Raw genomic sequence first — 26476 nt, forward strand, 5'->3', positions numbered from 1 at the left:
CGCTTCATCAGGCTATTGTGAGAATCTCGTGAGACCAGGGTGCTGCACACGGTGAGGGGCTGTGCACAGACGTAAGTGGGTGTTACCGCACTGACCTTCGGTAAATAGAGAACAGTGAGGTGGGCGTACTAGAAATCCAAGAAGAATTGGGCATGCTTCTTTGATGCATCTCTCAGAAGCACTCTGAGAGCCCAGGGGAACGAGTCAGGAGGCAGTCATAGAAACACACATGCAAGGACTGGTTACCAGAGATCTACTGGCTGGTTGGGAGGACACATTCCAGCTGCATCTTGAAGAATGTCTATGGTTTGGTGAATGCTACTTGAGGAATGGTTTTCTAGGTGGGGGTGATGGCCTGAGCCAGGACCTGGCAGCAGAGAAGTGCAGGGCGTGGCTGATGATGGGCTGTGGTCTGGCGAGGAGCAGAGGGATCCTGTCTGTGGGTTTGCCAACTGGAAAGAGAGCCAGATTTGCAGAGGATGGGTGGGACCAGATGATAGAAGAAGACATGGGACGCCAAAGGAGGAGTTTGGAGGTGTCATCGTGCAGTCAGTGGGAACTATGGAGGGTGTTAGTGCAGGGAGGAATGGAACTGGAGAAGACCCCCACCCCCAGAGGTGTGTGACTGGGGGGATGAATGGGAGGGCATTTAGTAGGGGACAGGACTTTGAGCAGAGGTTGTGGGAGATAGCCTCTCTAGACGACTCTAGAAAGAATTGTTTTTCTTTCAGGGACAGAAAGGGGACCCAGGGCTCTCACCAGGAAAGGCCCTCGATGGGGCGAAGGTAGGTTTCCAGGGACCCCAGCATCGAAGGAAATGGAGGGGTGGACAGTAGGGAAACCGCCGTGCCCCAGCAGAGGCCGCCGTGTGTCAGAGGCAGGAGGGGGCCAAGTAGCCAGGCAAGAGTGTGGTTTGGTGCTTTCCTTGAGGTCCTTCAGCTCTCCCTGTGCCAAACCTAAAGTCATTCCCTGTATTTTCTTTGGGGTGCAACCAATCAGACTGACAAAAGGTTTTGCCTGTGGACACACCCTTGGTGAGTGACCTTTTGTGTAATGTCCTGCATTTCTGTAGGACCCTCTAGGTGACCCTTGGCATCCAGAAGCTTTTTGCTAGCATACACCCAGGAAGCTTCCAAAAACATTCAAAAGCCCCTCTGAGGTTAATTTGAGCGGACAGGTCTGTGGATTTCTAGGAGGTGGGAAGGAATCGGGCCAGAGATTCAAGGCTCCCTAACTGAAGGGCTATGGGACCAGAAGTTTCTCGTGGAAAAGAGAACACTTAGGCCAGAGGACTTCATCCATCCCTGAAGCAACTCCCCAACACTGATTAAGGGGCCTGGAAGGAGCACAGGCAGTAGGAACAGGGGAACCCAGACTCTAAGTAAGACCCCCAGCACTCAGACATACATATTCTGGAAGGAATACTCGAGTCTGTCTGGCTCATTCTGGACACGAGCCAAAGAGCCCTCCTGATAGACAGAAAACTGCTTCTCAACCCAGCCTCCTGTGCTTAGGCACGTAGAAGACGCAGGTCCCTTTGATTTCGCCAAGATCTAGGTGGCTCATTCCTTCATATCCTCACGGGATCATTTTTTTCATGCAGCAAACATTTACTAGGTGTAAACATCCACATGCACGCCCATGTGCTCCTCATCGAAATCTTATAATGCAGGACAGACAGGCCCAGCTTGCAGATGAGAAAACAGAGAGGCCTCAGAGGCAGGTGATTGCTGGAGGTCACAGAGCTGGTTGGGTGCAGAGCAGGATTTGTATCCAGGTGTGACAAAGTCCAGAGGCCCGGGCTTCTCTCTTGCTCCTGGGTTGTCCGTTCTCAGGTCTTAAGGCAGAAATGCCCCATACTACCCACCATGCCCAGCTGGAGGAGGAATGGGCAGAAGGGAAGGGAGTCTCAGGAATGCAGAGAGAGAGCGAATTGGAACGGGACAGACAAGTTGTGTGTCCCCTGGGGCAGTGATTTTCAAACAGTTTTAGCAGCAGACCCCGCGCTCTAAATGGTATCCTGCGCCAATATCCGGGGTATAAAATAGATCAAAGGGAGGGTCTGGGTTATCGGGGAGGGGTTGGGTACCTGCCCACTTGGCTGCCCTCACCCCCCTCGGAGGCCTCTGGGCCTCCAGGAGTTCTGTTTGCAGACAATTGGCCATGCGAGGACACGCTTGCCATTTCACGAGTGTCTCTGCTCCTTTTCCCCCCGCCTCACCCCTTTGTCTGTGTTTTGCAGGGCGACGTGGGCTTGCCTGGGCTCTCTGGGAATCCAGGACCTCTTGGACGAAAGGTACACCTTCCTTTCAGTCTTTGCCTTGTCCAGTGGGCTTTCTGTCTAGCTTCCTGGCCTAGGTCTGTCATCCTTCAGGTCTCAAGCATGCTTGTGCCTATTCCAGACAGTCCTCCTGGAACCCCAGCCTTCAGTCCAACAGCCTCTGCTCTGCTCAAGGAAGTCTAGCCTCACCGACCAGGGCGTGCGAATCTGGTTTGGCCCTCTCCCTACGGAGCCTAGAACAGGGCCTGTGCATAGTAGGTGTTCAGGAAATGGGGTTGGGGGATGGGGAGGACAATGCAGGCCAAGAGTCGACTACGTTTTGCAGGATGGCTGATGGGGATTCCAGGAGGTCTATCGACCTAGGGCCACGTCTTCGGCTTCCGCCCTGGCTCCCCGCTGTGGCTGCAGGTACCCGCTCTCTGGGCCATCTGGCTCTTGTCTGGACAGATGTGGTGTCTCCTGGCTCCATCTTGTCCTTGCTCTGAGGGTCCCTGTGGCACTTGGAGTATCACGTCTCCTCCATCTCCTTCTCCACCCTCCATGGCCAGAGCAGGCCAGAGCATAAATCTGAAGAGGCCAGACCCAGACAGGAGTCTGTGGCTGTCTGTGAGCTGGGGAAACATGGTATTTTCTGGCTCAGAGAACACAGGGACTCCCTCTCCCCACTCACTTCCCCTCCATGCTCCAGCACTTTATGATGGATGAGGTGTGAGTGGAAAAGTCTCTTTCCAGTGCTGGCTCATAAAGCAGCCCATGGTGGTCTTGCTCTGCTTGGGGGTGGGAGCCTAGCAGAGGTGGCAGGAGATGGGCAAAGCAGACCTGACCCACTCCTGCCAGGGCTCCAGGGCTCGCTGCTCTCAGCAGATGTCCAGGGAGGCCCAAGAGTCTCCATCCAAGAGGGACCAGTTCACCTGAGCAGGGAGAAGCAGCTTTTCTCAACCAAGGAAGAGCCTCTGTGCGGTTGGGAAACTGGCAAAGCCATTTACACGGAGGCCCCCGGGGTCCCGGCTCAGGCAAGCCTGCAGGAGTTGGGTGGTGGCAGGCCGGTGGGCAGAGCCTGGGGGGGGTTCGGGGCCCAAGGCAGGGACCCCTGACCAGTCGTGGGGGCTGGGGAGGAGGACCGAAGGGGTAGAACAGTACCTGGAATCATCACTGTTTGTAAGCACTCTCTCCTCCCACGAGTGTCTTCGGTGACAACAGCGGCCACTTTGTCCTGATGCTCTTATGTGGCTTCTCTGCATCATCTCCTGTGGGGAGCCTTGGGGGAGAGGGGACATCAGTGGGTGAGAGGTGAAGTCAGCATCCTCTTTGCTCACCAGCCCATCGAATTGGGGTTTCACCTCAGCGCGACACCAATAATCCTATTTATTCATGTATTCAACAGGGGTGATTGAATGCTTATTATGTGTCAGGCAGGATGCGAGGCGTGGAGCTGAGTAAATAGACAAAATTCCTTGTCCCCCCAGAGCTGGCATTCTTGTGTGCGTGGTGGGGCCGCAGAAAATGAAAAGAAAAACAGTAAAAATGGAAGGACAAATGGAAAATGGACAAAAATAGGCAGGAGAAAGGGAGTTTTGGTTGGGAGGGTACCCAAGTTAGAGGTGGCGCAAGGAGTGACTGTCCTTTGTCACACTCTGTCCTCACAATAGCTTCCGAGAGTTAAAGCATTATTATGCCCATTTTACAGCTGAGAAAACTGAGGCTCAAATTGACCTCATTCATTCATTCTTCCAGTCGTTCAGCAAATATGCACCTAGGTCCCAGGCTCACCCAGGTCACTGGTGCTGACACTGGTGTTAGATGCAAACGAGTTCATCGAGGGCCTCATGCAGAGGGAATTCTGTAGCAGTGCCCCCCACCACCCCACTGTGCATTAGAACCAGCTGGGGGCTGTGGGCGGGGACTCTGGTCCCGTTGGTGTGAGTGGGACTCAGGTACAAGATTCTGCAGCTGAGACTGAGAGCCACTGGTTTCATGGAAATACCTTCCAGCGTTACTATGCCGCAGGGCTGGGATTTGAACACAGGTCTCTGACCTTTCTCTCTGCACAACGCTGACTGAGACAGCTTTTCAAGCAAAAGAGGGCCCATTAAGTGAAAAAGAGCCTCTCTGGCTGAGAAGGTTGGTTTGTCTGCCATCTGCCTGCGATGTCTGCTGAGGGCCTTTGCCGAGCCAACTCCCGAGGGCCAGGCAGGCACACAGACCAGGCCAGAGAGGCCTGGACGGAACCCAGCTCTGTCCCCTCTCCGACCATGTGAGCTTGGGCAAGTGGCCTCACCTCACTGAGCCTCAGTTGGGATCAAGAGGAGGTTGGGATTCGGGGAGAGGGTGGGTGAGATGAGATGTTCTAGCGCCAGCACTAGCATATGGCTGGTACTCGTAGGCACTGTGTGCATGTTTGTTGAATGAATGAATGATCACTGTCATGAAGCAAAAGTGCTGAAGGTCTTGCCCATCTGGTACCATTGGTCATCTTTCCTAGTTACCAGGTAACCACCCTCCACTAGCCAAGAAGGCTACCAGAATTCTATTTGCACGTTGGGAGGGTGGAGTCCTGTGCTGTCCCTAGCCCAACTGTCCGCCTTCTCTCTTTAGAGCAGTGCTTCCCAGCTGGGGGTGATTTTGTTCCCCCAGGGAACAGTTAGCAATATCTGGAGACATTTTTGGCCATCACAGCTGGGAGAGGGAAGCTACCAGCTTCTAACAGGTAGAAGCCAGAGATGCTGTTAAATATCCCACCCCAGCAAAGACTTACCCGGCCCACAGTGTCAGCAGAGCCCCGGGGCTGAGAAACTGCTGTACAGAAGCCCCCCTCCATCCTGGGCCATCCTGCCTCCCTGCGCCTGCTTATGCTGTGCCCTCCCCTGGCACGATCTTCCACGCTCATCTTCACACCTCTGTCCCTTGATTCTGTTCTCCAACACCATCTTCTCCAAGAGCACCCCCCCAGCACTTCCCAGGCAGAAGTCACGCCTCCTTCCTCTGATCACCCAGCCCACCTTCTCAGCCTTTTTGGGACTCTGCGCGTTCAGCTGGCAGGAGACTCTGGTGTCCTAGGCGTATTTGTCAGCTGAAGCAAGTGCACAGAGTCCCTGTCCACCCTTGTTTCCTTAGGAGGGGCTTAGCACAGTTCTGGACACATGCATCTGCCCTGTTCCATACCTCCCTCCACCCCTGCCTATGGCAGACATCTCTCATTGATCTTTCCTGTCAAGCCCTGATGCGACCTCAGAATCCTTAACACATTGCCCCAAGTAGACATGACTAATGGAATGAAATTAGGACTCCAGTTGAAACTTCCTCCCAGCTCCCTCTTGCAACCCTCACCCTGCCCACGGGCCCTCCTTGTGCCGCCTGAGTTGGCCACTTCCATGCCGAGCCCCTACTGAGAACCTTCTCCAGGCTCCCCTATTGCCGGGCTGCCCTGGGCTTCTGGGGCCCATGCCCACTGCCATTTCTGAGCTCTTCTGCTGCTCTGCTATCCAACCTGGCCCCTCCTTCAAGCCTGTTTACAATGCTGCCCCTGCCGGTTGGCTGTCTACACTGTTTTAGCACGCAGCGCTTCTCCTTCATTCCACTTAATATGTGTTACCTTCTAGAAGGTAGGGAGTGAGTTTGTTTTGTTCACTGGTGTATTCTCTGTGCCTAACACAGGGTCATGTTTGAGGCTCAGCACACCTTAGTTGAATGAATGAACAATTGGTCGAATGGATGAGCCAGACAGAAATGGTGTGTTCCTGCCTGACCTGTCTCAGGTACCCATTGAGCAGAGCTCGATGTCAGGTGCCTGGCTGTGTCATGATGGATTGCGCTTTTGGACAAACCACATGTTTTTGAATCGTAGAGTTTCTGAGCGTACACAAGGCTTTGAGAGGCCAGGGGGGGAAACTGAGGTCCAGAGAGGAGCAGGGACTTGGTCAGTATCATGTAATGAGTCCTTCTGCCTCCTGGCACATTTCTTCCTCGCCGATCCATTCTGTCGAATGGGGCTCTCTGCCCCGCTGCCTGCCCCCAATGGGCTGTGGAGGTGGTCGAGAAGTTTAGGGGGTCTCATGGAGTGCTCAGCAAGCATGGTGAGTTCCGTTTTACTGCAGGAGAAGCTGGGGCCTTGCACACTGAGTTGGAGCCGGGTAGACAGCTGAGGTCTAGGCACACATTGCTCCCCAGGACCCCCAGGTAAGAACAGGACCCCCCACCCCCACGCTCCCTGCCCAAAGCCCAAATAGCATCCCGGCCGACAGGGAGACTGCTGCAACAGTGAGGTGATGTCTGGTTTCTCCTTGTGCACTGTAAGCAATGATTAATCTGGCTCCCAAACCAAAATATAGACCGAGTTCTATTATAAACACAGGTCCTGTGGAGACACGCCTGCTGGGCAGCCAGAGGCCCCTTACAGACTCCATGGTCCCTGGAGCTCCCCTGAAGCATCTGCTCTCCCCTAGTACCAGTCGGGCACCGATCACACAGGGGAAAATCACTGCCCGTGGGTCCACCTTGCGGTTAGTACTCACCCCGTAATTGCTGGGGCCCAGGAGAAGATAATGGTTTAGATTCTTCCAGGTCCTGGGGCCCTGTCATTTGAAGCTATTTGGCTGGCCCCGGCTTGGTAAACACTGTTAAGGTACTTCCAGGGAGCATAGGAACCTCCCCCCACCCTCCCCCCCACGCCTTGGCCTTGCTCAGCCTCTGCTGCTCTCAGCCAGGAGAAGTGGGTCGTTCACAGCAACGTGCAAGGCCCTTCAGGGTCCACTGACTGCGACAGACCTAGGAATTGTGGCCTGTTGGACAAAGCGCAGCCCGGGGGGGGTCTAGAGTCCTGGAGAACAGTCTGGGCTTGGCCATAACTTGCTAAGTAACCTTGGGCAAGTCCCTTCCCCCTGGTAAGTTTGTCCAGTGAGAAAAGTGGTCAGATTGATGGCTCAGGTCCCCTCCAACTCAGATACTCCAGGATTCCGTGACGGCCCTCTGCCCCTGTAATGCTACAGTGATCCATATGCTCTGTCCTGGGGAGGAGGGCCTCTAAGGGGGTCTTTCCCTGTGTGGCCCTGTGGCTCTTCTAGGTGGGCCTTGGGCCTCGATAAGTATGTCTTATCCCACAATTGGGTGGTTAGGATTTAGGGATTGGAGTCACACCCTGGCCTTTCCCCTGGGAAACTGCGTAGCCTCAGGAAAGTCTCTTTACCTCTCTGAGCCTTCGTTTCCTCATCTGGCATGTGTGCATGGTAACTCCTACCTGCTAGAGGGGTGATCACAAGGAGTTGATGAGCTGATGTGTTTATTTAAGGGTCTAGTACCAGGCCAGGCAAAGGGCCGGCCATTGTCCCTATCCCTGAAGATCATGCATTTCCTTTTTTCTGTGTCCTGAGTAAAGGGTTTTCTTAAAATCTTCTGGGATCTCCCTGGCAACACTTCTCTGCTGGAACATTGGTTTCCAGCAGATTTCTTCTTGGCTGCAGGCAAAGCCAAAGGAGCTGGTGATGCTCAGGGCTCCCTGGTCCCCTTTCATGGTTCTCTTGGGATTCTCGCCCCATTATTGCATCGGCTTTTGGCAGCAACCTGAGGCGGGCTGAGAATGGCAGAGTGAGGCTCAGAGAGGGCAATTCCCTGAGCGGAGTCACACAGCCTGAGCTCAAGGCTCGATTCTGCTCTTCGTGGGAAAGGCTTTGCTGTTCTTCCTTGTGCGCAAGTTCCAAGTGAAGAAACGATAAGAAAGATGATTACGTGTGTCCTATCATGACATGTCCCTGCTCAAAATCCTCTTGTGGGTTCCCACCATACTCATGCCTTGTGTGGGCTGGCTTCCGGTTTCTTCTTAACCACCCGCCCCTCTCTGCCTCACCCCTCACTCATTCTGCTCCCATCACGGAGGCCTTGGTCTTCATCAAACCTACCCGAGAGGGTTCTCGCCTCAGGGCTTCTGTACTTAATATTCCCACTGCTGGGAACACCTTTCCCCAGGGGGCCAGCCCTGTGTCCAGCTCACATTATTTGTCCCCTCTGAGCACCTGCCTGGCTGCCCAGCCACAGCCACCACGCCCCGCCCCCCCAACACGGCCTCTCTCTGTCCTCCGACTCTGCTCACTTTTCTTCGTAGCGCCGGTCTCTACTGCACAGTCGTTGTTTTCAAAATTTTAACTTTCAATTACAGCAAAAACCACACAACATAAAATTTACCATCTTAACTGTGCTTAAAGGTATGGGTCACCAGTGCCAAGCACATCCACGTCGTGGTGCAAAAGGCATCTCCAGAACTTCCCCATCTTGCAAAACTGAAACTCTACACCCACGAAAACAACAGCTCCCTATTTCCCCCTCCCCCGGACATTATCTTTTATATTTATTTGGTTTTACATCTCCTTAATTAGACTGTCAACTCCATTAAGGCTAAAGGATGTTGTCTTCTCATTCACCCCAGGTCTGGAATGGTGTTGGCACATAGAAGTTCAGTGAGTGTTTGTTGAATGAATGAATGAAATATGAAGGTCACGATGGTGACAGCAGCGGGTCTTTACGGGGCGCCTGAGTTCAATGCTGGGTACTGCACTAGGTGCTTTCCCCACATTATGTCACGTCATCCATGCGCCTGTCCTTATATTTCCATTTACAAAAGAGGAAACCAAGGCTCAGCGAGATGACATCAGTGGCTGCAGATCATCCAGCCATCTGGTAGCAAAGCAGGATAGTTCCAGATCAGCCTGACACAAGAGAGCTTAGCCACTCCGCATGTGAGCCCCCGGCTGTGGCCTAGGCTTCAGTTTGCTCCCTGGGGAAAAGAACACGGCCTCCTCCCATCCCCCCCACCCCCAGGTAGAAGCCGCTCACAAGCATCAGTCTCATGAGCCCCGCGTGTGAGATGTAATCATATCGCTGAGCCATCCTGAGGTATGAGTAGGTGCAGCAGGAATGCTTGTAAACTCCCCAAACCTCTTGGATCCAACCGACGTTGCTGTTTATAATTAAGATTTCTGCTTCCTGGGGGACTGCGGGGGTGCTGAGTGCGTGTGCCTGTGTGTGTTCGTGGACGTGCGTGAACGGTTACTGTGCCTGGGATGTCGCCCAGGCTCTCGGTGTGGTTCTCTGACACTCCGTTTTCTCCTCTGTAAAGTGCAGGTGATAATCCCCTCCCCCCAACACTACACCTCGTTTGGCTGGTGTAAGGGCTAGAGGGGGTCATGCAGGTGTAGTCTAGGTGAACGGCAGTGCATGGAGGGAATCTACAGGCATCATCTTGTTGTTCCCAAACACCAGAGCCGAGGGGGACTGAGAGTTCTCATGCCTTCAGCTGAGGTCCAGAGAAGGGTGGAAACCCACCAGACTTGCACGGTAGGTGAGGGACGGTGTCTGAGCCGAGCCCTGGGCTCTCTGTGCCAGGGGGTCTAACGGAGATCTGTGTGGCTACTTTGTCTGGACTGGAAGGCCCCTGCCTGGTCTTAGTTCACAGCTGCCCTGAGGTGATGGAAGTTTGAAGTCCTGGGTTTCCCTTCGGAGAACCCCTAAGTCTTAGGAAATGGCTTTGGTGGTTGTCTCTAGGGCCATGAGTAAGCACACACTGGTTTGATTCTCTTGACCTAGAGACCTGGAGGTTGGGCCGTGGGGACAGAGGGTCAGGGTTGGTTCTGGCTTGTTGGCAGAGTCCTTCTCAATCAGGCATTTGGGTGGCCTCTTCCTCCCTGGAATGGGAGCTGGGACGGGTGGGAGGAAGGGAGGCCCCTACTGTGGTTAATATATTTGGTCGGTATGTGTGAGATCTTTTCTGATAGGGGGTTTATGAGAAGGGGCAGGTCTTGACACAGATCCCAGCAGCACATGGTGGTTGAACGTATCCCAGACCCAAAGGTCCTAATTGGCCCACCCATCCATCGAGAACTCACTCTACCCCGGCTTCGGATGGGCTCACCCCCGTCTGGATTTGGAAGGAATAGTTGGGATCCAGCGTCACTCTGCCATGGAGGGCTGTCTCCCAGTTCAGTTCACAAACCCTGCGGGAGGGGTGAACACCTCCCCTGATGGCTTCTGTCTGAGTGCCACTGGTGGGAGAGGACAGCATAGCAAGTGGCCAACCTTGTATGCATCCATTCAGCGAGTGGTCGCTGAGCACACACTCCAGCCCTGCCGTGCACAGAGCATGCAGTGCTGAAAAGACGGGCAGGGCGGCTGGGCCTCTGCCATCTGATCCACAGGCCCAGATGCCTTCCTGGCCTGATGCCATTTCTCCCCTCCCCCCCCCCCCCCCCAGGGATACAAGGGCTATCCTGGACCGGCGGGGCACCCCGGAGAACAGGTGAGGGCCGCGGCCTCAGCTCTGCCCTGCTTGCACTCCGCCCCCCTGCTCCATCCCTGTCTGCCCCTGGCCTCCTCCCTGGGCCCTGTTCCACGAGTGAGCCCCAGAACCATCCTGTGGGGGGCGGGGGGACAAGCCTCCCCCTCCTCTCCCGCAGCCACCTCTGCCTGAAAGAGCCGGAGTCCACGCCGACCTGGCGTTGGCATGAGCCTCTCGACTCCAGCCAGAGCCATGAATAGCTGGCCTGTTCCGGACGATGTTAGGGGATATTATGCACGCCGCCACGGGGTTTGCAGGAATTTGGGCTGCACTGGCCCAAGTCAAATAGCAGCCCCTGCCAGCGTGGGAGAGCCAGCCAGGGCTCCTTAGAGCTCTCTCAGTCCTGGGCGGCCAGCACAGGGGGTTTGTCCTTCTGAGCTCGTCTGACCGGTTTCACAGAGTGGTGGGCTGGGGGCCCAGCAGCCCGGTGGCTTCCCCTTCCTCCCCATTCAGCTCGCATTCCTGCCCTGCTCTTTGTCCATTGTGAGTAAGCCCCAGTCCCCCACCGCCCCTCAGACCCAGAGTGGGGCAAGGTCTCTCCTTTCCTTAACGTTTCTCTTCATTCCTTTGCAGGGGCAGCCAGGACCTGAGGGCAGCCCAGGGGCCAAAGGTTACCCTGGCAGGCAGGTGCAGTATATGGCTTCTGGAAGCTCGGTGGCCATGGTGGTGTGGAGATGGCCACGGGTGCCCCCCAGGCAGAGGGAGGCAGCAGGCTGGGGGCCGAGGAGCTGTGCCTGCCGGGTGGGCCCCGAAGAAAAGGCTATTCAGGGGGCTGGACCAAGGAACCCTCTCTTTGAAGGCAGTAGGGCACAGGATGCTTAGAAAGGGACCTGGTGCTGTGGGGGTGGGGCTTCAGAGCCTCCTCCCACTCAGTCTCCCCACCTCACCCCCCACTCCCCTGGGACTCTGGGGCAGAGTGGGGTCCTCAGTGTGAAGACTGCAGGTCTAACCCCACTCCCTTTCTACAGAGGGGGCAGCTGAGGCCCCAAGGAGGCAGGACTTGCCCTGGGTTGCTGGCAGCAGGGAGAACGTTTCCCTATGTCCTTGCCCCTCTGTCTCTTATGTTTCAGGGGTTACCTGGACCCGTAGGAGACCCTGGTCCCAAAGGCAGCCGGGTAAGTGGGCCTTGGCAAGTACCACTCAGGTGGGGCCCTGGGTGGTCATTACCTGTCCCCCCAGTGGACCTGATGGGAGGTGAGGGTGCAGGGTCTGTATACAGTGTCTGGCAGGGGGGCTAGCACCTCTGCCCTCCCACCTGAGTGCTCTCTGGAGAGCAAAGGGGCAGCAGGGTGGGCAGGTGATGGGGGATCCTTGAGCCAGGTAAGCCGGCGTGGCCCATGCCAGGCAGACTAGGCAGCGAAGGTTCTGTTGGGTGCTCAGCCATGGCCCAGCTGCTACGGTCAGGTGCTTGCTTGCTGTGTCCCCCAGCACATCCCAAGTGCTAGGGGACCTAAGTTGGGGCTACTTTGTCTGCCGTTAGAATCCTCAGAGGTCTCTCTCCTGCTCCCTTCCCAGCCCTTTTTAGAGAGCAGGGGTGGCTGATGGGTGATGCTGCTCGGGCCCGGAGGCTGATGGAGCATCTGCTCTCCCTCTCCTGGAGCAGACCCTGAGTAGCCAGCAGCCTCAGTTTGCCCTTCTTTACAATGGGAGTGAGGTCCATTCCTACCTCTAGCATGGTTATGGGGATACCAGGAATTTGGAAGCAAGTACTGCTGAAGAAGGGCTCCCAAGTGGGTTGTGGGTGGTGGAGAAGATTCTGGATGCACTGAATGGGGGTCGATGGAGTTTGAAAGTCTAAGAGATAACGTGGTGGAATTCCCTTGTCTGCACACAAGAAACCTGGGGTCATGGTGAGGACTGGATAGCCGCGGTTTGCTCTGCACGCCTAAGGTGGAGCTGGGATGGGGACCCAGGTGTCCTGAGGGCCGGACTTGCTGCCTCTCAAAGAATGCTCGCAAGGGCGACATAGCCCTCGGTCAGGCCAGGTCAAGTGTGACGTGTCCTCCACTCCCGAGCCAAAGCTATTTATGGCCACAGTCTGGGCCTTAATCCCTGCAGCTGACATGTGGCCGTTAAAGCGTCTGGGAGGTGGGCAAGGAGGTGGGGGGGGAAGTTCCTTGGGATGTCATGATGTTGGTGATGATGGTGGTGATGTCATGCAGGGGCTGGGGAGGCTCCTGTCCTGTATCCAGCTGTTCCCACGAGCTGTGGCCCCAGACGCATGCGGCTGACATCTGGGGGTACTTGCTGTTTGCCATGCTGATGGCCTCTTGAGACCACATGTGGGCCAGAGTTGGTCTGGCCCCAGGACCCTCCTCTCTGGGTCACAGGGCCCTGAGCAGCCCGGGGGAGCTGGGACCGCTGGAGCCGCCCTCCCCGCCACCACCAGCCTTGTCGTTGGGAAAGTGCTAGAACGCAGCCTTTGGAATTAGGGCAACAGGCTTTGAGACCTGCTGTGCCCTTAACCAGCTGTGGGATGGCGGGCAAGCTGCTGGACCTCTCTGAGCCCATTTTTTCTCATCTGTAAATCTGGGATATAAGCCCTGGTTGGCAGGATCAATAAATGTCCCTCGTTACAAGGATGACTGTTTACCACAGCGGATGCTGAGGAGGCTCAATGACCTCTTGCCCTGCTAGGGAAGGAGAGATGGTTGTGAGCCTGCGCTGGTTGCTTGTTTGTGGGACGCAGCGTAGCCAAGGGGTTAAGAGGCCTGCCTGGGAGTCCGTTGACCGAATTCCAATACCAGTTTTATCATGTTCCAGCCGTGTGACCCTGGGCAAGTCGCTTCACTTCTGGGTCTAAACGTTCTCACCTTTACAGGGGGCCAACTGATAATACCGTGCTTCCTGGGCTGTAGTGAGGACATGGTAGATGCTTGAGTGCACATGAAGCCCTGAGAACCGGGCCTGGCACGTGGCTTGTGCTCAGTAAATGTTCACTTTGGGGAGCATTATTATTAAAGCATTCCATAAACATCTAGAGAGCGCAGACAATGATAGGAGCTCTGGGCTAGGTCCCTGCCCTTGAGAAGTTCCCAGGCTAATGAGGACATGAAACATGAACACAGATAATGGAAGATACATTGGAGAAAGTGGTAAATCCTATTAACAGAGGAGCAAATATGGTGCGTGGGTGGAGGGAAGAGATGGGTTCTGCTTGCCAGAGGCGAGGGCACTGGAGCCGGGCTTCGAAGGGATGACTGCCATCGCTGGGGTGGGAAGGGCACAACTTGGAGGCAGAAAGTCAGGTGCATCCGAGGGCAGTGGACCCCCAGCTCCGCCCCTTTATCTCCAGAGCCTGGGTGTCCTTGTCTGTGAGGTGGGGGAGCGGACGGCCAGGCCGCAGTGTCGCCCGGTGGGTCGAAGGCAGTGTCGTACGCCTGCCCGAGGGGCAGCCGCTCTTCCTGCAGGCGTTCAAGGCAGCCATGGGTGGATGTGAGCCCCAGCCTAGGAGGAGGCATCGTGGAAGCCACGGGCACCCAGCAGGGTCCCTCGGAGCGGGGGGAACCTGGTGCCCCTCTAGCATCTAACCCAGCCGAGAGCTTCCTTTCTGCAGGTCCGGGAGCCCCGGCGTGGGGCGGGCCTCCCCCTCCCACCCCAAGAGCGCCCGCGCCCTTCCCTGGCGTGAGGGTATGTGCCTTTGGACTACATCGTGGAAGCCAGCACCATGCAGTCCATGGGCATATACACTTGCCTCAAGGCCTGTGTCATCGAGGAGATGCCGGAGCTGCCACCGCCACCAGCGAGGAAGAGGAGCCCGGGTGTGGGAGGGCAGCGAGGGGGGCTGGGATGGGTCGGGCCAGCCACACCCCACCACTCGGTCCCTCTGACCCCCTACGTGCTCTTTCCTAGGGCTACATTGGACTCCCAGGGCTCTTCGGCCTGCCAGGGTCCGATGGAGAGAGGGTGAGTAGGCTTTCTTTGTTTACCTCCCGCCCACCTACCCACCCCTTCTGCCTGGAGAAGTCCGGGAGTCCCTCCTGGAGGAGGTGCCCTTGAGTTGAACAGGAGTCTGCCAAGGGGTCAAGGCAGACCCCTTCCAGACATAAGGGATGGCGGGTGCAAAGTCGGGGAGGTATGGTAACTTGGCAAGTTTAACAGTGTATACTGTCAAAGCTCTGAGCGTGAGGCAGGAAATGGTAAGGAGACGAGCTTGGAGGGGGCACCTGGGCGAAGTGACGTGGGCGCTCAGGGCCTGGGTCAGGAAGTGGACTTGATTCTGAGAGCATGGGCAGCTTCTGAAGGGCTTTCAGCAAATGAGAAATGGGCCCACTTTGTATTTCAGATCAAGTGTCTGCAAGTTGTGTGTTTTTGTAAAAGTGTGATTGAACACAAGCCTGCTCATTTGGTTACCTGCTGTCTACGGCCACTTTTACTTGTGGTGCAACAGAAAAGACCACATGGCCCACGGGCCTCTTCCTCCCTGTCACTTCCCAGCCGGAGCCCATATTTGGGACTCATCAACAAGCTGGATAGAGAGGACTTTGGGGGGGGGGGCAGCAGGAGCACCTGCTGAATACCAGGGATGCTGGGCACTCTCCTAGGCATTTCCCCAGCTCAGGTCCACGCACACCCCAGCCCTGTAGAGTGCAAGCACCTTCCATGTGATGGGCACATAACTGGCACCTACTGTGTGTGTCCTGTGCGCTAGGCCCTCTGCGACTTCCTCTCGTGGGTGGCTCTGGGGCTGGTATGGGACAGCACTGGCTGTCCCCTGTGGAATCCTGTCCTGACCTCTTCCCTGTCTTTCCCCTACAGGGCCTGCCTGGTGTTCCTGGCAAGAGGGGCAAGATGGGTAGGCCGGTAAAGATTTTCCGTGTCTATTATGCAGACTCTATGGGTGAATCTGACGTCCCGGGGGCCATACCGCCCCATGCACCTGCAGCCTGGGCGTTCTCTGCTTCTGTCCGCTCGGCCGTCGCTCTGCTCTGAGTGTGTGGGCCAGCATGCGGGGCTGTCTGGGTCTCATGTCCTGCTGCCAGGACCCTGACCGGTGGCTGCCTGGCTGGAGCTGGGGCCTGCCGTGGCTCTGGGCCCCTCTGGGATGGCTCCTGTGTGTGTGTGTGTGTGCGTGCAACAATTGTTCTGCAGTGTGGTCCTGCATCTGGGGGCTTCTGTTGTCTGGGTCAGTGGTGTCTGTGGGGCTGCTTGGACTGGGGGATCATGGCTAGACCCGGGTCTGGGCTCCTATCTCAGAAAACCCTCAGGCTCCATGTTGTCTTGATGTGGCCAGAGTTACATGTGCACCTGCTAGGCTAGAGGGCGGTGGGGCTTGTGAGCAGGCCTACAGTGGGTGTGACCCCAAGAGGGGCTGGCCGTAAGCCCTGGTTCATTGGCTTTGCGCATGACCCTCCGGTGTGGTGGGAATTGCTTTCCTCCTGCTTGGGTATCTCCAGGGCAGGAAGAGAAAGCCAGGGCGCAGAGAGGTTGAGTCACTTGCCCACAGCTTCACAGTCAATAAGGGAGCGGGATTCCAACACCGCCATTCGCCTCCAGGGCCTCTGATCTCAATGGTGGGTCAAGATCTCAGATTCACTGGCTGGCAATAATGTTGTAGAAGCCCATGCCCCAGAATCTTCACCTGGTGGGTGAGGCATTAATTCCAATGCTCTCATTACTCACAAGGGGAAGCTGAGGCTCCCCCTGGAGTGATATATCCCATATCCTTGCTGCCAGTGGAGGGAGACCCCAGACTATAAGGGAGGCATATTTCTTTCAGGCCTGACCTCCATTGGTGGCTTAAGGCCCCATGTGGCTGCCCACAGGTTAACTCCTAGACTTGGAAGCATCATCAGCTTGGGGTCTGGGCTTCCCTCTGCTGGTGGCTGATGGAGAAGGGACTGTGGGGGAGGTTGGAACTTGAGAGGTGGCTGGAAGGGGGCCAGGAGAACTCAGTGGTGCCTAGAAAGGGGCTCGTCTGTGACTCGGGTTGACATGCGTGATCACGGGATCTTACCCGTAGTGTATGGATCTGGGCCCTGTGGGGCCGAGTGTGGTATGCAAAGAAGAGCAAGATCCAGGTCCTGGTCTCAAGGACCAGAGGGGCACCTCATCCTCCGACTAGACCTTTCTGTGGCTGACAGCGGCTCTGTGCCTGGGGGTCTAATACCTGACACCTGGATCTGGGCAAGGAGTAGCACCTAATGCTTCTCGCTTTAGGGCAAGACCTGGCATCTGTGAGGGCTGGGCTGGTGTCTGGATCTGCTCCTCAAGCCAGGTGACCTTGGGCAAGGCGACCCATCCATCCATCCATCCATCCATCCATCCATCCATCCATCCATCCATGCATCTGGCCATCCATCCAGTGAATATTGAGCGTATATTGTGGGCCAGGCCCTATGCTTAGTGCTGAGCAATGAGCAAGACAAAGTTCCCATTTTCATGGACAGGTGGACAGACAATGATCGAACGAGGGAATGAGCAATGAGTGAATGAATGTCAGATGATGCTGAGTGTTAAGATAGAGTGGGTTAGGGAGACAGTGAGTGCTTGGGGTATAGACTGTTAGGTGAGTTGATCCAGGAATCCTCCTCACTTCTTGTGAAACCTTATTGAGGTGAGAATGGGAGCCCTGTGGCAATCTGGGGAAGAGCTTTTCAGGTTGAGGAGATAGTAGGTGCAAAGGCCCTGGGGCATTATTGGCTCAAAGCCTTTGAATTGCAGTTTTCCCCTGTGAGAAATGGGGATAATAACTTCTAGCTCATGGGGTCATTCCGCTTGTCACCTAGGAAGTGCTCCGTAAATAGTAGCAGTTGTTATTCTTGTTTGTAGCTTCATGGGTGGCTGAGGCTGTCTATGCTGTGTCACTTTGAGCCAATGGCCTCACCTCTCTGGACCTGTTTTCCCAAAGTCTAAGTTGCAGAGGAGGGACAGTTGGCTTCCTTAGATGTTCTCAGCTGGGCCCCGTGCCCTCACCCAGGTCTGCCTCCAGAGCCACCCGTGAGGGATTTGCTCAGACTCTATCCTGGGAGGCTGCCAGAGCGCCGGGCACTGCCACTTTACAGATGAGGAGATGAAGCCTCGGGGGGTGAATGACATGGCCAAGGTCTTGAGGCTTCGGGGGGTCATTGCTGGGTTGGAATGCAGCAGCCGGAGCTTTTGCCTCTTGCCCCAGAGTGTAGCTGTTGAGCGAATGCATTCCAGAGTCTCCTGAGCACGGAGGAGGGATGAGCCAGGCCCCAGCTGCCCTCTTCCCCTTCCCCCTTTTTCCTCCTCCCAGTGGCCTCTTCATCTGCCTACTCCCCGCCATGTACTTGTTTGCTCCTTGGAGCTGAAGGCCAAGCTGCTTGTGGCCAGGAAGGCAGCACCCTCTCGGTCTGAGGCGCTGAGCGCCATTTTGCCATCTGCGCGTGAGAGGAGACCGCTCATTCATTCTTCGTTCAACAAAAATTTACTGGACACCACCTAGGTGCTAGGTGCTGGGGATAGCACTTGCAAACCAAAACATACCCCCAAAAGGCCCTTTTGCCTGCATGGCATCTGAACTACGTAGGATTCCCCCACTGATTCTCCGAGGTGAGATTGACTACACCTGTTTTCCAGCCTCGGCAACCGAGACTCAGTCAAAGCCATTTGCTCAGAAACCCTCTGGGGGCCTCACCAGACTCGAAGCCCCAGAACTGATGATTCAGTTCTGCTTCCTTGCTCCTTGCCTTTAACTTCCTAAGATTGTGCCCTGTCCTTCATGATGGGGTGGTCTTTGCCACTACAGTGTCAGGCATGGGTGGGAGGAATCCCCCTTCTTCAACGGGGGGGCCACACAATACCCCTGAGGGCCGTGAAAGTCCCCTTGACCCTGGCCCAGCTGCCATGGCTATCAAATGGGCAAGGTCTGCACTGGATATGATTTAATAGTGTAGGGAGCAGGACTGCATGGCACCGAGTCCCTACGGCCTTTGTCTCTGCCCATGCCGGGCCCCTAAGTCTGCAAATACCCTCGGCCCACACGCTCCCTAAGTGGTCTTTATGGCCATCCCCCTGTTGCCAATGCTCCTGAGCCCTTGATCTGGCTGGTGGGCTGGGGGGAGCCGTGGGGGGCGGCTCTCCTTCTGCAAATGTCCTCTTGTCAAAGCTTTGGGCCAGGCGATTTCTAGGCATGTATCAACAAAAGGAAATGTCGGGAGAATGAGCTGAATGCCCTCTGCCAGATTGCAGCTGGCCTCATTTCTGGCAGGGCTGGTGGTGATTTTGCTGTAGTTCATCTCTCTCCAGCGAGCAGAACTTCGGGCTCGGGCACGCGGCCTCCTTAGCATCAGGTCGGGAAGGAGGGTGTGTGGGAATCTTTTGCTGATCAGAGCCCTAAAGGAGATGCTAGAGGTCAGAGCATATCAGAGCTGCAAGAACTTCGGTGATGAGCTGGCCTGACCTCTCTGTCAGACATATAAGCAGACAGAGCTCAGAGAGCCCAGTAATTTGGCCAAAGTCACACAGCAAGTTGATGGCAGGGTCAGGACTCGACCCCAGGACCTTTGCTTGCTTTCTACCTTACACTTCTCTCTGCGCTCCTATCTTTAGCTCCAAAGGAAAGCTTAGGCTAAAGCTCTCATCTCCTCACGTCTGCTAGAATGGAGAGTGTGTCGTGGTTTTCTGAGGAGGGGTCCAGATATAAGATGTTGCAGACTTGGTTGGAGCTGAAGGGGTTTCTCCTGGGCTGCCCTGGCTTGTTCTGGGCATGGCACAGTGACGCTTGCAGCTGGGACAAGGGTCCCTCCCAGGAGTTAGGAAGACGTTGCAGTGAATCTTCTTGCTGGGCGGGCGCTCTGTGAACTCACTTTCAAGCCTGCTGGAATGCCTGGCGCAGGCCGGCCACTGCTCCCAGCGTGTCTCGTGGCCTCTGGCCGGGCCTGCGAGGCTGGTCTTGTGTAGTGAGTCAGGCCGGCAGACCCTCAAGCTTACAGCTGGAAAGGCCCAACCCTGGCTTCCACTCCGTCAGTGTGTGGCTCAGGGACAACTGGGACTTGCCCAAGGCCACACGCCCATGGGGGGGTGGGAAGAGCTGCTGCTATGGTGCATTTGGTTTCGGAATCCTTTCCAATTCTCAGACTGTGGGGAGCAGGGAGCAAAGTGACAGAGGTCTCGTGTTTCCAGGTGGGGAAACTGAGACCAAGATGGATGAGAGTTTTTCGCAGTGGTGATGCTGGGGGTCGGGGTTGGTCCCCAGTGTCCCATACTTGAGCTAGAGCTGCCCGGGGCTATTGGTGACCCTGGGATCCTGGGGAGAACTTGACCTACCTATCTCCTACTTGTTCCCTGAGGTGACTCTTCTTAGATGGGCTCCTTAGTGGATTCCAAAAGGGCAGGGTGAAAACATGCTCAGCATTGTGACCTCAAGGGGTCTTTCCATGTCAGCCCACTTGGAGTGCGCACGTGTTCTAGAAAGGACTACGGCAGGCTGCAAGTGCAGCAGGAGGGATGCAGGTTAAGCTGGCCCAGGAATATCCTGACTGTGGAGAATCTCAACACTATAAAGAGGGCCCTGAGATCCTTCTGGAGGCTCTTCCGAGAGGTTATTCTGTATTCCCACTGTTGATGCAAACCAGAGCTAGCGTTCCCTGGCTCAGTAGAGCGTGCCGGGGCTGCATTACAACATCCCACCTCTTCAGCCCAGCTCTGCTAAGGGAGTTGGCAAGACAGACCATTTCGTAGGTCAGGGAGCTGAGCCTTCGAGGCATTAGTGGGACTTCTGATCCCGGAGGCTTCGTGCCTCCCCTGCCTCTCCAGCCCACCTTCTGGAGCAGATGGATGGGGTAGACATTGCCTGGAGGCAGGGGAGTGGCTGAGGTGGCCCTCAGCGGCCTCCTCAGACCTTGGCATCCTGCTGTGGATGTGGTGACAAGGACCGCCCTCTCTTCACAGCTATTCCTCTGCATTGCTGTAGCTAAGATAGAATTTGGAGTCCCTTCCTGGAGCCTGATTCTGTCTCCTCCTGGGCCTTGTTCTGCTCAAAGTACAAGGCGTCCAGTTCCCCGGGGGCCCCGACCTGGGGAAGTGGTAACACCACGTGGCTGGGGCCCCGGCAGGGTGCCGAGCTCATTCCTTGGGCCTTGGGCCAGCCTGCTGCAGCCGGGAGCTCAGGCCTGCGAAGGAAGGTCCCGCTGCTGACCCGGCTGGGACTGCACTCCATGCACGAGGAGATATGGCCAGAGGGAAGCAGAGTGGGAGGAAAGTGGGGCCCCACATATAGCTTGGCGACCGCCTCTCTGAGATTCAAAAGGGCCAAGCATCGGGGCCCCGGGTCAAGTGCTGGAAATTAGATATGTCTCCAGCGGCAGAGGGGTGACACAGGCTGGTGGGTGATGGGCCTTTGTGCATGCTCTGGGCCTCAGTCTCCCCATTGGTGCAATGAGGTGTAGCTTGTCAAGAACAGCTAGGGTCTTTCTATCTTAGAGATTGTTCCAATCGCAGATTTGTTCCAGCACTTTTAAAGCTCCTATCTTTTATCCCCCAATCATTATGCTCTTAATTACTCATCTTATTGGGCTGCTGGAGTTTGCTCTTACTGTCTTTGTTCTTACCCTGCTGTTATCAGCCACTGGCTAGCTTTGGACCCTTTTTGTCTGCAGAAATGCCTTCCTTTGGGATTTCGACCTTTCTGATGGTCTCTCCCTTGCTTATACCCCAGAGATGTGCCTTCACGTTCCTGTGGCCGGCAAGGGACACCTTAGCTCATCCTGTTTGTATGCCCCATTGTGCAGCAGAGCAAACTGAGGCTTGGAGAGGCCCAAGGTGATGGAGCCAGGACTGGCATGGGATTGCACTGCTTCCAAACCTTCATGGGGGAGGCTGGCCTGGCGGCTGGGTCTGAGGGGAGTCCTTGAGCCAGCCTGAAGTGGCCTCTGAGTGCAGAACGATGGGTGTGAATATAGTGGGCGTTGTAGCCAGGATGTGTGCCTGGGGGATGGTATCAAGGGCTTCGTCTTGCCCTAGGCTGGGTGGCATTCCTGTGTGTAGAGGAAGAGGCTCTAGGCCTCTTCTAGGCCTCATCTAAGGGTTGGGACAAGTGTTCTTAGAGAATACACCCCGCACCCCAGCCTGAGCAGGACAGTGGGTCAAGTGAGGGCCTGCCCGAGGTCATACAGCCAGAGCTAGTCTCCAGACACTGGACTTGGCGAGCAGAGCACAGACTTCCTGAGTTCTGCCCTTCATGGGCCATGTGGAGTTGGCCAGGTGCCTGGCTGGATGGCACTGGCCTTGTCCCCTGATAGATGGTCCTCCTCTCCTGCCAGGCCCCTAACCCCAGCCTCCAAAGGTGAAGGCAGAAACGTAATGCCTTCAGAAGTCTCCCCTCACCACAGCCCACCCAGCTGATGTCTCCAGTCCCAAGAGGGGAGATGGATCTCCGTTACAGCTTGTCAAAGAAGGGTCGGGTTGGGGGGAGGCTGAAATTTGCCAGGGGAACCCAAAGTACGTGGGAGAGGAATCTTAGATAGGATCAGATGTACCCCCACAAAGACTTGACTTGGAGATGGGCCTGCAGACACACACACACACCCTTGCCACTCTCTGAAACCAGCTGAATACACATTCTAGCAGCTTCTATGTGCCATGATCTGCCCGTGTGCAGCTCATACAAACTTGATGGAGTTTAGAGAGGTGGGGACGTAGGCTCAGCTGTTACCACAGACTTGCTTTTCTTTGCCTTAGCCAAGTGACATTGCCTCTCCGAACCTCAGTTTCCCCATCAGTTAAATGGGACTGATAACCTTTCCTTTAAGGGTAGATGTCAAAGGCAAATGAAGTTTTGCCTGCAAAGTGACTGGCTTGATCCGAATCTCATTTTTCTGTCCTCACGTCCTCCTTTGGGTGTCTGAACGAAGCCACACCTCCTCAAGGATGAAGGCCAACCCCTGCCCTTCTGGTCCAAGAGGGTTCCCTGACAGAGGAGGGATCTGAGGAGAATAAGACAGCTGAACAGGGCAAGGACAAAAGCCTGGATGCACACACATTTCAAGGTCTCTTTGCTCAGTCAGGAGAGACGTTTTCAGTGGTTTGGGGTTTGTCCTTAGGGTTAATCTATTCCCTGGATTCCCCCAGCTGTGTTAGAAACCAGACACAAATTGTCCTCTGTGAGGAATCTTTACTGAACAGCTCAGGCATCCATTTGGTCAGAAAAACATGTGCTGTGTTTTTTATTAAATTTCCCTGGAAAAACAATGATTTGAATTCAAGCAGGGGAGAAAAACAGGTTTCCCTAAATTCCAAGCTTGAGGACTTTCTCTTCCCTTTGAAGTCAAATGGAATTGCCCCCTACCCCTACCCTGGTCCCCAGAGGTGTCCCCAGAGCCATGTTTTTCTAGCTGCCTGTCTCCCCAGAGAGTATGGAGTTGGGGTCAGGGATGGGATGAGAGGGCCAAAGCTGCCTGGGCTGGGTGGCCTGGCCCCTCTCTGGGCTGCCGAAATTTACTTCTGGCAGTGGGGCTGATAGTCACCCACCGTGTGACCTTGCATAACATTGACATTTACCCTTCCAGAGTCTTGCTGTCTTTGTCTGTAAAAATGGGGATCGTGATTGCATAGGGCAGCTTTTGAAGAGCATGTCACAGCCGCAGAAGGTCTGAGCTGGAAAATGCTGCAGAAGCCTTCCCTACTTCAACTAGTCAGGAAACTGAGGCCCACTGGGGAAAGGGATGTCCTTAGAACGCTTGGCAAGTCAGCTACTGGTTCAAGCCTAGCCTCTGATTCTTGACCTCAGTTCTTGTCCGTCCTGCCTCCTTGGTCCGGGTCTTGGTGTTTGTTGAGGGCATCGCGTGACTGGGGACCCCACCGCCTGCCCAGATCCCAGAACCAAAGAGTGAGACTGCATGGACATGTCCTTGTATGCCCCCGGGGGTTTGGATGGAAGCCGCCCCACAGGTATAAACACTAATCTGCAGATGTTTCTTCTCTCTTGTGCCTTCAGGGGTTTCCTGGAGACTTTGGGGAAAGAGGTCCTCCTGGACTGGATGGGAACCCTGTAAGTATTTCAAGTCTTGGGGAACAGGAAAGAGATTCCAGAGCAAGACACAACAGGTTTGAGGAATCCAAGCTTTGGGGTCAGACAAGTTGGGTCAAATCCTACCCCTGCCACCTCTGAACCCCAAGCTCCTATCCACGGTGGGTATCCTGTACCCCCCAGGAAAGCACCCCCGCAGCCCACTGAGCCCCTGGTTCTAAAGCCCCAGACCGTGCCGCCTCCCCAAGGACTCAGGAAGGTTCTGGGTCGCTCCCCACCGGGGAAGCCAGGGCTACTGCTGTCTTACAAAAGCATCAACAATGTTTACGAGGCAGCAGTGCCCTGGGGGAGCTGATGGTTTGCAGGCCCTGTGTGGAGAGCAGAGCTGAGTTCTAAAGAAATCTTCAACATAGGCATGTTTATAGAGTTTGTAAATAATCGGAGGCCTGTCATCGAGGAGCCAGGTCAGCCTGCCCTGAGGTGCTGAGCCCGCCTTTCCCTTCCTGTTCCAGGCTCAGGCTCAGGCGGGAGAGGAAGCTTGTTCTCTGCCCCAGGGGAGCAGACTAAGTCCAAAGCTCTTTGGAACACCTGCCATGTTCCCACATCTCTCTTTGGGCCTTCCCACTGAAGCAGCTGTGGCCAGCTGTGCTCTCTGTAGAGGTGACTGCTGGCTCCACGATCAGCCCCTGACGGTGTAGGGATTTCAATTCCACAAATGCTCCCTGAGCCTGACCCCGCTTGGGCTCACCCCAGCAACCATGGGGGCTTAAGCCCTGGTCTCAGAGCCGGGTGCACTGGGGTTTGAGTCCTGCTGCATCACTTGGACACATCAGTTCCCCTCTCGGAATCTCAGTTTCCCTCTCTGTAAATCTGGGGGTCGGAATGCCAGCCCCAGGGGGCTGGTGTAAGAATGAAGTGAGAGGGGGTGGGAAGGCGGTCGGCTCACAACAGGTGTCCCTGGATAGGGCGATTGTAAACAGTAGGTCACAGCGGGCACATTGCCTGCCCTGGAGGAGCTCACGGCTGTCTGTCTGGTCCATCGCACCAGGCAGAGTGAGATGTGTGGGGTCAAGGGCCCCGGGTGCTGTGGAGGAGGGATAGAGGAGCAGGGAGACTCCTGCGGAAGGTGATGTTGGATTGGGTTGAGGAGAGAGGTGAGGGGACATTCCATGTGGAGGAAAGGTCATCAGCGAAGGCACGGAGGTGAGAAATTGGAGCCTCTCCTTCGGTATATCAGTTATCGGGTCAGGCATTATAATATGTGATGTCATCTACGAAGCCGCCTTGGGGAGGGGCAGCAGTGTCTTTATCCTCAGATCCTGGGGGAGCAGAAAGAGGGCCTGATGAATGGCCCCGGCTTGGCCACGCAGTTGTTGAGTGACCTTGGACAAGTCACTTCCCTTCCCTGGGCCTCGCCTCCCTCATTTTAAAGCCAAGGCGGCGTCTCCCCTCCGCTTCTTCTCGGTGGCTGTAGTGATAGCCTCCTGTCTGGGCCCACCCGAAGCAAGACAAACACCTGGAGGGTGCTGGCAATTCCCACTGATAACCAGCATTTCTAGAAGCCCCCATTTTTATTCATGCCTTGCATCTTGAACTTGATCCAGACCCCTCTACCTGTCTTTTCTGGTGCAAGCAATGGATGGTCCATTTTTAGAGACGAGGAGATGGAAAGTTGCCCATGACATACACAGCCACATCCCCTGACTCCCAGGCGAGAGCCCTCTCCAGCATCTGGGAGGCAGAGACTTGACCGCCTACTTCGTGAAGGCGGGCTTCTCTCAGGGCCCCAGCACCTCCTGGCTGGGAGAGGGAGAGAGGCTGGCCCGGTGGCTCTCAGCTTCGAGCTGAGCCACTGTGTTATTTCCTTGCACTTGACCTAGGGCACATCACATAACTCTCGAGCCCCAGTGTTACCATCTATGAAGTGAAGGTGAAATGAGATCTGGGCCAGACACCGGGCCCATCTTTATTGTCAGGATCAGGATTCCCCCTCTTCTTTCACACTTACAAGTGGAAAATACTGGGTCTGGAAATCCAGTCTCCCTGTTTTACAGATGTGGAAAGCTAAGGGCAGAAGGGGGAAGGGTCTTGTCCAAACTTCAGGCCAGGCTCCGAGAGTCACTAATCAGGCACAAGGAATGGTCAGCTCCAGAGGATCCCACCAGGTGCCCACAGGGGGATAGCGTGGAGGGAGTGGCCCAGGAGGGAGACAGGGCAAGTAACCGCTTTGCTCTCTTCCTATCTGCAGGGAGAATTGGGCCTGCCAGGGCCCCGAGGAGTCCCCGGCCTCATTGTAAGTACACAGATGCCTGGGTGGTGGGGTGTGGGGAGCAAGCAACGAGTCCTGCTGGAAAGGTCCCTCTCTCATCAAACCCCAGGAGGAGCTGGGGGAGCAGGACATATCAGTCTGGCCAGGGCGCAGAGGGAGGAAAGCCCTGCTGTGTGTCCTCAGGTGGATCACCCACCTTCTCTGAGCCTCTTTCTTCGTTAGTTAAATGAAGGCAGGTGCTTGGAGCATGAGAGTGCGGATGTGCTTTCACACCTGCTGCCTGCCCATCGTACTGCAGGGAGGTCTAGGTAGGTGATAGCATGCCCATCCACAGGTGAAGTGGCTGGCCGAGGAGCTGAGGTCATGTCAGGCCGTCTTCCTCATCCTTTCCTTCACAGCACTGACTCTGGAGCCAGACCCCCTGAGTTCAAGTCCTAGATCTGCCCCATCATGACTGTGTGACCTGGGTGAAGTTGCTTACCCTCTCTGAGCCTTAGTTCTCATCTGTAAAGTGGGGATGATGATAGAGTACTCTGGGGGTGGTTGTGAGGATTAACTGAGGCCTTGGCCCAGGGTCTAGCATTTAGTAAGTGTGCCCTGAGGGGAAAATATCATTATATTAATCATTGCTATCACCTCCTGACATGCCTGGGACTGAAAGAGGCCTGTGCACAG

General features: G+C 55.6%; 1 protein-coding gene across 18 annotated transcripts in view; it reads left to right on the forward strand.

Moving 5' to 3' along the window:
• COL27A1 (collagen type XXVII alpha 1 chain) overlaps window positions 1-26476 on the forward strand; it is a 135603-nt gene that overhangs the window by 33192 nt on the left and 75935 nt on the right. For 15 of the 18 annotated variants that reach the window (XR_010407736.1, XR_008506770.2, XR_010407735.1 and 12 more), the window contains exons 6-14: window positions 732-785; window positions 2243-2296; window positions 10518-10562; window positions 11175-11228; window positions 11672-11716; window positions 14454-14507; window positions 15360-15404; window positions 23500-23553; window positions 25781-25825. Coding sequence is in view for 14 of the 18 variants with exons in the window: in XM_064579537.1 (XP_064435607.1) it covers window positions 732-785; window positions 2243-2296; window positions 10518-10562; window positions 11175-11228; window positions 11672-11716; window positions 14454-14507; window positions 15360-15404; window positions 23500-23553; window positions 25781-25825 (450 nt within the window). In the remaining 4 variants the exon portion in view is untranslated. The remainder of the gene's footprint in view (window positions 1-731; window positions 786-2242; window positions 2297-10517; window positions 10563-11174; window positions 11229-11671; window positions 11717-14453; window positions 14508-15359; window positions 15405-23499; window positions 23554-25780; window positions 25826-26476) is intronic. The other 3 variants (XM_054509371.2, XM_064579531.1, XM_064579533.1) reach the window with 3 other exon arrangements.

This window comes from Mirounga angustirostris, unplaced genomic scaffold, assembly GCF_029215605.1.
Source record: "Mirounga angustirostris isolate CCGP_5_RB_7025 unplaced genomic scaffold, mMirAng1.0.hap1 SCAF_15, whole genome shotgun sequence".
Taxonomy (NCBI): domain Eukaryota; kingdom Metazoa; phylum Chordata; class Mammalia; order Carnivora; family Phocidae; genus Mirounga; species Mirounga angustirostris.